Source organism: Tripterygium wilfordii, chromosome 22 (genome assembly GCF_013401445.1).
Source record: "Tripterygium wilfordii isolate XIE 37 chromosome 22, ASM1340144v1, whole genome shotgun sequence".
NCBI lineage: Eukaryota > Viridiplantae > Streptophyta > Magnoliopsida > Celastrales > Celastraceae > Tripterygium > Tripterygium wilfordii.
In genome coordinates this window covers 974,219-983,048 of record NC_052253.1, presented here as the reverse complement: position 1 = coordinate 983,048, position 8,830 = coordinate 974,219, and the positions used below count along the sequence as shown (strand labels likewise).

Sequence of the window (8,830 nt, the reverse complement as noted above, 5' to 3'; positions counted from 1 at the left end):
CTTTTCTTCCATTATTGATCGGTCGACCATATACCAAATATGCTTAAATTTTTGTCAATTGATTGGATATATATGTGTGTGTATACATGCACCAACCATTTATATATAAAGAAAATGTTGATCCAATATAAGCCTAAATGTGACTGATTAGACAAGCTTTTACACTTTTGTCCCTTTAATGGCTTTAGTATATTTTGGTATTAGCTCAAGCTATACTGATTTGGAGTTCGTAGAAAAAATAAGCTTTAGTTTTCTAAATCTTGATCTTATACAATAATATACATTCCCCATGCAACAATTTGTGTAATGATGGAAAATGCACTATTAATACAATATTTGGATGAAATTCACTGATATTTCATTCATGACTATAAATATTAGTGAATAGAAAATTGAAGTAGAACAAGGAAGGTCCTGAGTTCGATTCACATGCACTGAGAACAATGACGGGTATGTCGTTAGATGAGAAATTCATGTGCGCGTGGATATGATGGCTCGAGTTTAGACTTCTATCGCATGTTTCAATGACAAATTTTTATGATGTCGTTCTCAATACAAAAAAATCAACATGAAAGAATAGAGAGAGAAAATGAAAACCAGCCGTCCAAATTAAGTTAATTTCATTGGTGGCTATGAATCCGTCTTTGAAGTCCAACAGCATGGTTTGCATACAGATTGTTTCTTGTGGCTATTTCAATATGACCTTTAAATAAAGGAGGAACAGTGTATTTGATTCAAAAATAAGACATTAACAAATTTTATATATATATATTTGATCTTAATCAATAAAAGAAGAAATGCCTGGCTTTCCCATGTATGCCTCCCATGCGGGCATGAATTCTCCACAGAAAACAAATCTCCGACGTTGATGGCTTGATGCAATAAGAAGCTCACGGCACAAGATCCTCAAATAGACAATAACAAGGCACTTGAGAAATCCATAGATTCATATCTTTCTTCCTCTTCGGCATCATCACGACACTATTTTGCTTCAATTCTTCCAATGAAACCTAGTGAAAAAGAAGAAGCAAAACTGATGTCTAGCTGGGGCTTAAGGAGCAGAAGGAGAACAAGAATATAAAGGAAACAAATGCTGAGAGAGAGAGGGGTTCAAGAAGGTAGTTTCCAAGAAGATGACGAGTGACGAGTGTTTCCCGTTAATGTTGTTTTCAAAGGTGGTGTTTATATATATATATAAAATTCCTTCATTGGGGGCCGCCTACTCTTCTATCTCTTGGCTTTGAAAATTGCAAGTACCAAACAGAACATTCAGGGAGTCTCACTTATTTCATGGGCTGGGCTTTTGCATGTGATCATCTGCTTAAAATTTATTTGGGCCTGTTGATTGCCACTGGCCCACTGCCATCGCTATTTAACTTATTTGCATTCTTGGTTTAAGGCCCAATTTAAGCCCCAACAAATGCCCCTGAGCCAAAATGGGCTTTCGGCAAACTGGGAAAGTCAAGGCAATGGCAATGTAACAATCCGGTTCATAAGTCAGTGGGCCCTTTTTCCCTCTTTCAAAATCCAATTGGCTTTATAGTCAAAATCAGAAAAAGATAGGGGATGGCAACGGGTCGGGTACCCTTCCAATTAGGAAATACCAAAACCGTTTCTATTTAAGATACTCTATACCAAAACCGTTCCAAAACCATTTAAAAAACCATTTAAATTTCCAAACCCGGAATAGTTACATAACCGTTTACCATCGGGTATCCATTTACCATTTAACTTTTAATATTTTTATTTTTTTCTTTGATGATTATGTTAATATAAATTAATATTGAGTATGAATTATATTAATTATAATTTTATAATTCAAATTAGTCTAATTTATAGTTTTATTAGTATGTTTCTATAAATATATACGTTTTAATATGCTTTATTATGTTATAATTTAGTATCCTAGTAGTATACCTTTATAGATGATTTATAATATTATTACTATAATGAATCTTTTTATTAAACGGTTTGGGTACCCTGAACCCGACATCAAAAACCAAACCCGACCCTAAACCATGACGGGTTTGAAAACCAAAACCGTTTCCAAAACCTATAGGATCAGTTTTCGGGTTTTAAAGGATCGGATACCCTGCGGATAGTACTCGAATCGATTTTTTTTGCCATCCCTAAGATAGACCATAAATCTCAAAAGTCAAAGTCAAAGTCAACAAGAGGATGAGTAGTGAGACAACTTGTCTTCCTTGCTCGAAAAGATTGGACGCCTTGTGGTCAAGACAAGTCGTGTAATTAGAGCACATTTATACAGATTAATCAACGAGGTGGTCTTATCAAGAATTAATCACTTATGCTAGGATACCAATAGCTGAATTATACGCACATGATTTCATGTGTGACATATAAAGTTCACGAATTCATTTGTATTCTATACATCTAACTCAATAGTCAAATGGGTGAAAGAACCTAGGATGACACAAAATGAAATCACAAGGGTCTAATTCTTACAAAATCAAAATGAGGGGTCTAGGTAGAAATGATCCTAATCACAAGGGACGTTAGTGACATTTGACCAAAATAATAATAAAAGATTATAAGAGTCCCAAAATTTTGTTTTAGCAACTCTGATTCTCACATTTTCATTCATCTCATCATAATAAAAACCTCCACACTACTAACCATGTACTCGATAATGATGCTACCTACTTTTGTTTCTCTTTCTCCATGAAGACCACAAACATAATGTCTACCAAGCAAAATAAATGAATAACTGTTCTGTTATCAGTATAAATGATATCTGATAAAAGCTACGTTTCTCAGTTCATCGGCCATAATATCCGCGGGATTATACTATACATTAAACTATCAATCACAAAAACAGAGACATCTCAGGAGCAGGAATGAAGGGGAGGATGTCCTCTCCAAACAGCTCAAATAGGGATACCAGGAGGTTCCCGGAATTCAAGTCATCATTCCAAACCTGAGTGAGGATGGCCCTCTTCCGAGCTCGACTATCGACCTTGTCTCTTCCACCTTTGCGACCTGATTCACTATCATTAGGTGTTTGACCTGCAGATGTCGATGGCCCAGCATTGGAATTACCCAAAACAGCTGGAACCATTTCTTCTCCTGCCATCTGAGATGGAGAAGAGCTGGTTGAAACATCACCAACTGGGCCATCAGTTGCTATCCTCTTCAACGGCGGTTGCTCTAAGAGATCAATGCTTGCTTTACGTTTCTCTTGAAAACATTATAGGAAGGAAAAGTTTAATTAGATTAGAAACAGAAATTAAATAGAAAGAGAGAACCCAAAAACCTACTCTATAATGTACATTGATGCAGCTTAAAAGAGTCCAACCCTTGGGCAGGCCAATGGTTGTCGACATGGTTGTTGTATACAATCTTTTGGATTTATAGTTTATATAGGTTCTTGTAATTAATATTACCAAGGCACTGGTTACCATCAGAAGTATGAGTTCATATAAGACCGTTGAGAATGTTAGCAGTGTCAACATTCGTAGTAGCAGGTTCAAAAGACATAAAAAGACTTACTCGGAACTGTTGTAGCAACTTTTTCATTAGACCTCCATACAGCACTGGCCAGAGGTGAGGGCAGAGGTGGGAACATCTTAAGGCGATCGTATATGCATTGGCCTGCTGCACGCTGGAGAGCATGATCTTGTCATACGCATCTGAGGATTGATGGAATGGACAATAATTACTCAAGAATATACATCAGAGAAACTCACCAATAAGGCCCCATAAACACGCCAAGCTTCGTGCCTCTTCATCTCATTCTTTTGCTTCTCAAGGAGCATCTCTGGTTCAAGAAGTTTGATGTATGGCTCCAGATTTGGCACAATAAGAAGGCGAACCTAATTGTGACGAAATAAGCATTACAAATGGCTCAAATCCCACAGCTCATATGCAAAAAATAAAACATGAAATCAATTGAAAAGTAAAATAATTAGATAGTCTAAATGGCTGAGGAACATGCAAACATTGCAAAAAATTAAGAATTCCCAATTGATTAGACTTTTTCGCATTTATTACCACATTTGTAGATTAAGGTTACACAAATAAGCTTAAGTGCTTAACTACTACAGCCAATTTCCTCAACCATATTCAGTACAGTTTCGAAATTAGGAAAACATGACTCTGATTTAATGTGGGGTCGAGTCTTACAGGTTTAACAATGCCCGTGTAAAGGTTCCTTCTTATGGGGTCAGCAAAGGGTGTGCAGTGAGTGCACTTACATTACCCATATTCTGGAGAAAAAAATTACAAAAGGAGGTTCACATAGCGCCTGCAAGTAACTCTTTCCGAAGTTAATAAGATTGATTTGTTGGACACCAGAAAAAAGAGTTCCTCTCTATTGATATCACAATACGAGTCTTATTTCTCATTTAATTCAAGGCATGGGTAAGAACTCTTTCCTGGAAAGTTTTTTTCCTTTTTTTTTTTAAAAAGCAAAACAGAACAGTGGCACGTGAAAAATCATTTCCTTTTTTCAGTCTAAGTGCATGTTATCTGCTCCCTTCTCGTCCTCTTCCAATTGTCCCATAAAGTCTCTTTACAGATATTTGACAATTCACATTTATTTACTACAGAATATGCTAATAATAATCTGAAGCTATAGGAACAAAGAGGTCTTGCAGTATCTTCCCAATGAGCAATCAGTAGGAAATGAACATCTATAACCACAAGGAGAACGAAAGAAAGAATACCACATTGGGTCCTAGGGCGGCTAATCCTTGAATTGCACCATAGTGTTGTGTCAATGCCCGCCTTGGGTCTAGAAATGCATTCAGCAGAGTCTTTGTCAAACGGGTCTGAAGACTGTTATAAATATGCCCGAATCTGCAAAGGCCACTTAAACTTTATTCTAAAGAGAAATGTAATATCAGTATCAATCCAGATGAAGCAAAAAACAAGTTCCGTCTCCTGAGCACAGTACAAATGTAACAGACATAGGCAACTCATAAGAATCCTGGATCAATTCAGCCACTTGAATACCTGAATGAGTTTGATTTTACTCTTCAATTAAACTTGTATTGACCCTCTCTCCTATAGAGTCCAGAGATGTAAATGTGCCAATATAAAATGTAAGGAATGTCTATGTATGAATTTGTATTATGTCCATAGTAGGAGGTTTAAGAGAAGAATTGTGAAACATAAAAGATGAGAAAAGAAATAACAAGAAATGGAATAGATGCAAAATGATTAGTGTAGAGTGACCTTATGTAGAAGTTGTGTAGCAAAAGAGAAATTACCACTAGGCTTATTACTCATCATGAAGAAATGAGGTGGAAAGAAATACACACCAGGGTTTCACTTATTCGATATTGTCCTCGTTTTAAGTAAAGGTTGATGGTCCAATCATCTAGCTGATGTCAGACTAAAACACTCATATGATCAAGTTTATAAAATGTTAGAATCTATTTTATTGCTTTAAGTTCCAAAGAAGTGTACTCCTAAAATATAGTCTCACCTTTTACATATCAATGCAACAAGATTAGCTGTGAAATCTCTTAGTTCCCAGTGGTTGTCTGCCAGCCTATTTCCCAACCTTTTCGCAACAAGGCAGGTCACGACGGACGGCATCAGTTGGTGTAGCTGATGAGAAAAATGGTAGCTCCTCAATTTACAAACAGTACATCTCCACACACACAAAAAAAGAACAAGTATATAAAATGAAAATAAAATCAAAGACAATGATTGCCCCCGCCAAGCTCAACGAAAGTATCTGCATGCTCCACCAAGTGGTTATAAGCAAGCAGCAGCAAGGAAAAAAATGCAATTACACAGTGGAGGACAGCACTATAGAGGAATAGGCTAAACCAAGATGATGAACACAAATTTGTTGATAAACTGATTTTTATGAACATCTTAAGGACATTAAAAAGGAATTTGACAAATCAATCCCAGAAATTAAGGATGCTGCGACAAGCCAACAACTACTAGAACACTTGTAAATACAATGAAAAGCAATGATAGCAGCATAGCAGAGGTTAACTTACATAAGGTTCTATGTGTATGTGAGGATTCTGAAGAAGACTGTGAACAAGACGCATCAAAGCAAAGAGAAGGTTGTAATCATGCAAACCACGAGAAACCTAAAATTTGCAGGGACCAAAAGGATTTAAAACACACAACAAACAATTACGTACTTTTCTGTGCTGTTTCTAAGTTGAAAATAAAGCCATTAAATTGTACCTCATCTGCAATAAAATATGTGAAATAAGGAACTAATGGATGAAGTCCAGAGTCAGTGGCCAAACTCACTAACGCTTCTTTGAAAATAACTGAATCCGACCTACTCAGAGTAAGCTCTGTGATCTTATCAAAATATAGCTGCATAGGCAAATATAAGCACATCAATGGACTGCAAAAAAAAACAATATAACAGCAAATGAAAATAGTTGATAATCTTCAGATACCTGCAGCTCCCTAGACAGTACATGCTTGACTGGTAATTTGATATCAACTGGAAGCTCATCTTTTTGTTCCTGCCTTTTGCCCTCAGAAGGAGCTGCAATTGCTGCAGAAAAGAGAACTCAATCAACTGTGAACAAAAAAAGCAAAAGGGGAAATGATCCCAACACCCAAGTCAACTTCCATTGGGCAGCATTTTAGAGGATAATTTTTCAAAGGAGAACTTTTTGAATCTGTAACTTACACAGACAAATTCAAACCCACCCAAGAAAATATAAAAACAGAAAAATATTAAGAAAATAGAAACATTACAACCTTTGAAAGCAACATCATTTCTATTGTCCCCCTAAAATGCAAAAGGGCAGAAACAATACACTTTTCAATCTCAAAGGTGGAATATAAACTGCAAAACGCAAACAATGAAATACAGACGCAGGAGTATAAAATATAGTTTTCTGAGGGCAAAACCACTGGCAGATTTCAAGTTTTTTTTAATCACAAAAATAGCAAGAGTAATGGCCATTATTGCCCAAAATCAGGAGATACCTTCTAATGGTGCATTTTCTGGGATGGCAGGTTGTACACCTTCAATAGCCAGCCAGTGGCAAAGAACTGAAGTATCAAGTGGTGCTTTTGGTAAAGGAGCTTCAATTACCTATACATCAAATACATGGGATAACTACCAATGGGTTATCCATTACAGTTGAAGAACAATGATAGAATAAGTACTTCCTTACATCCTTAAAGTCCACATCCTTGTCATCAATGTAAAACAAATCCCTGTGACCAATAGCTCTTTTAAACTGCAAAGGTCCACCAGCTGCAAAGCCATATAATGGCTGAGGAAAGACGATTAAATAAATAGAGATTAAATCCCTCTTCCAGATATTTAAATATACAAACTCCTTAACCTACAGATGCGGCAAATCATCCTGACACATCATACACATCAATGATTTCACTCCCTCACAAAGAAATGAGCTGCCATGGTACTCTTGGTATATTTAACCTTTAATTGACTTCCCTAAAATCTACTTAGTTACGATGATTTTTGGTACTTTTTAACGCAAAATTTTCCATTTTATTCATATAACCATAAATCTTAAAATGTTAGGAAATCTTTTCCCATAAAGTTTAAATGATGAAGTTTGTATCTATTTGCATAGTCAAACATATGAAGTCAGTGGTGTTGGTATATCCAGTGACTAGTTATTACACGTTTTACCATTTTTTTGGGACCATACAAGCATGTTTTACCAATCAATACATGCTACTGACTGATTTCGTTTTACTAAGCACAACAAGGAAATAATAGACAACATCAAGCAGAAAAGAATTTGATCTTAACTCGGATAAAATGCATCAGGGATAAGTCAAACTTTTACTCAAGCCCTCAATATATGGTGACTATTATACATGCTTCTCCTGAATTCCTTGTCTTTTTTCTCAATAACATTTAAGAAGAAAGACAATGACATCAATGCACTTCAAAATGCAGGCCGCCTGATGAAAAACCCCAAGTTCACCACATCATTCACATACTAAGAATGCCAAACCTTGAAATTATGAGTAGTACACTTTGAACTACTGTTATCTGAATGCTTACCTCGACGTTCTTCAAATTAAGTGCACCATCAACATCATCAGCAGTTAAAATCGTTCTCCTTGAGTGACGCATACTTTTGATTGCCTCCTATGGTTCATGTAAAGAAAGCTTGAGCAACTTAAAACACTTCCTACAATTAACTATAACCCTAAAGACACTTAGACACCGCTAGCCTTGAACAAAAACGGAACATGATTCTCTAGGAGTTAAAAATCAAGCCACAGAAGTAGCCTCTCAATTGCGGGGACGAGTCTTTTTAACATGCTTCTTTTACTCAGTTTACTACCAATTAAATGGCAGGTATTGGAAGACTTAATTGTCAAGAACAATACCCTATACTTCTGTCACTGAGAAATTGCATTAAGGAAACACAGAGAACTAGGCATTCGGATTTCGAAGAAACAAAGCAAAAGAAGGCACAAATAAAGAGGATGGGTGAGAGTATTGGACCTGCATAATCTCGCGCAGGCGATATTCGACATCGGGAGCAAGAGCAAGAGCTGCATCTTGAGATAAGTTATTGATTCCGATGGTTTGCGCTATGACCTCGATTGTCTCCTTAGGCACTATACTCATTTTCCCTGCTTTTCTCTCAGTTTCTTCTCATCATCGAACTATGATGTTTATGCTCTTTAGGGAAACAATCTGGAGCCGCACCAAACGAATGATTCAAGAATCACAAGTTCATCTTCAACTTACGCGAGCTGAAGTGAATACCAAAGGTGGCTACCATGACGAATCGCCAATCGGGTAATGGATCCCGTACTCTATGTTCTTGCAGTATATATGCTGGTGATATGCGCCTCATTTCGGGTTGTGACTCGGATTCGT

General features: G+C 36.6%; 1 protein-coding gene across 1 annotated transcript; it reads right to left on the bottom strand.

Moving 5' to 3' along the window:
• Window positions 1–2,698: 2,698 nt before the first annotated feature.
• On the bottom strand, window positions 2,699–8,762 carry LOC119991326 (transcription initiation factor TFIID subunit 6). Its single transcript, XM_038837676.1, has 12 exons — window positions 8,450–8,762; window positions 8,000–8,086; window positions 7,131–7,232; window positions 6,940–7,048; window positions 6,399–6,499; window positions 6,175–6,312; window positions 5,979–6,074; window positions 5,450–5,574; window positions 4,686–4,818; window positions 3,708–3,833; window positions 3,511–3,622; window positions 2,699–3,198 (listed from the first exon to the last, which is right to left on the bottom strand). Exons 1-12 carry the CDS (start codon window positions 8,573–8,575, stop codon window positions 2,828–2,830), a joined length of 1,626 nt encoding a protein of 541 aa, XP_038693604.1. The 5' UTR covers window positions 8,576–8,762; the 3' UTR covers window positions 2,699–2,827.
• Window positions 8,763–8,830: the final 68 nt, after the last annotated feature.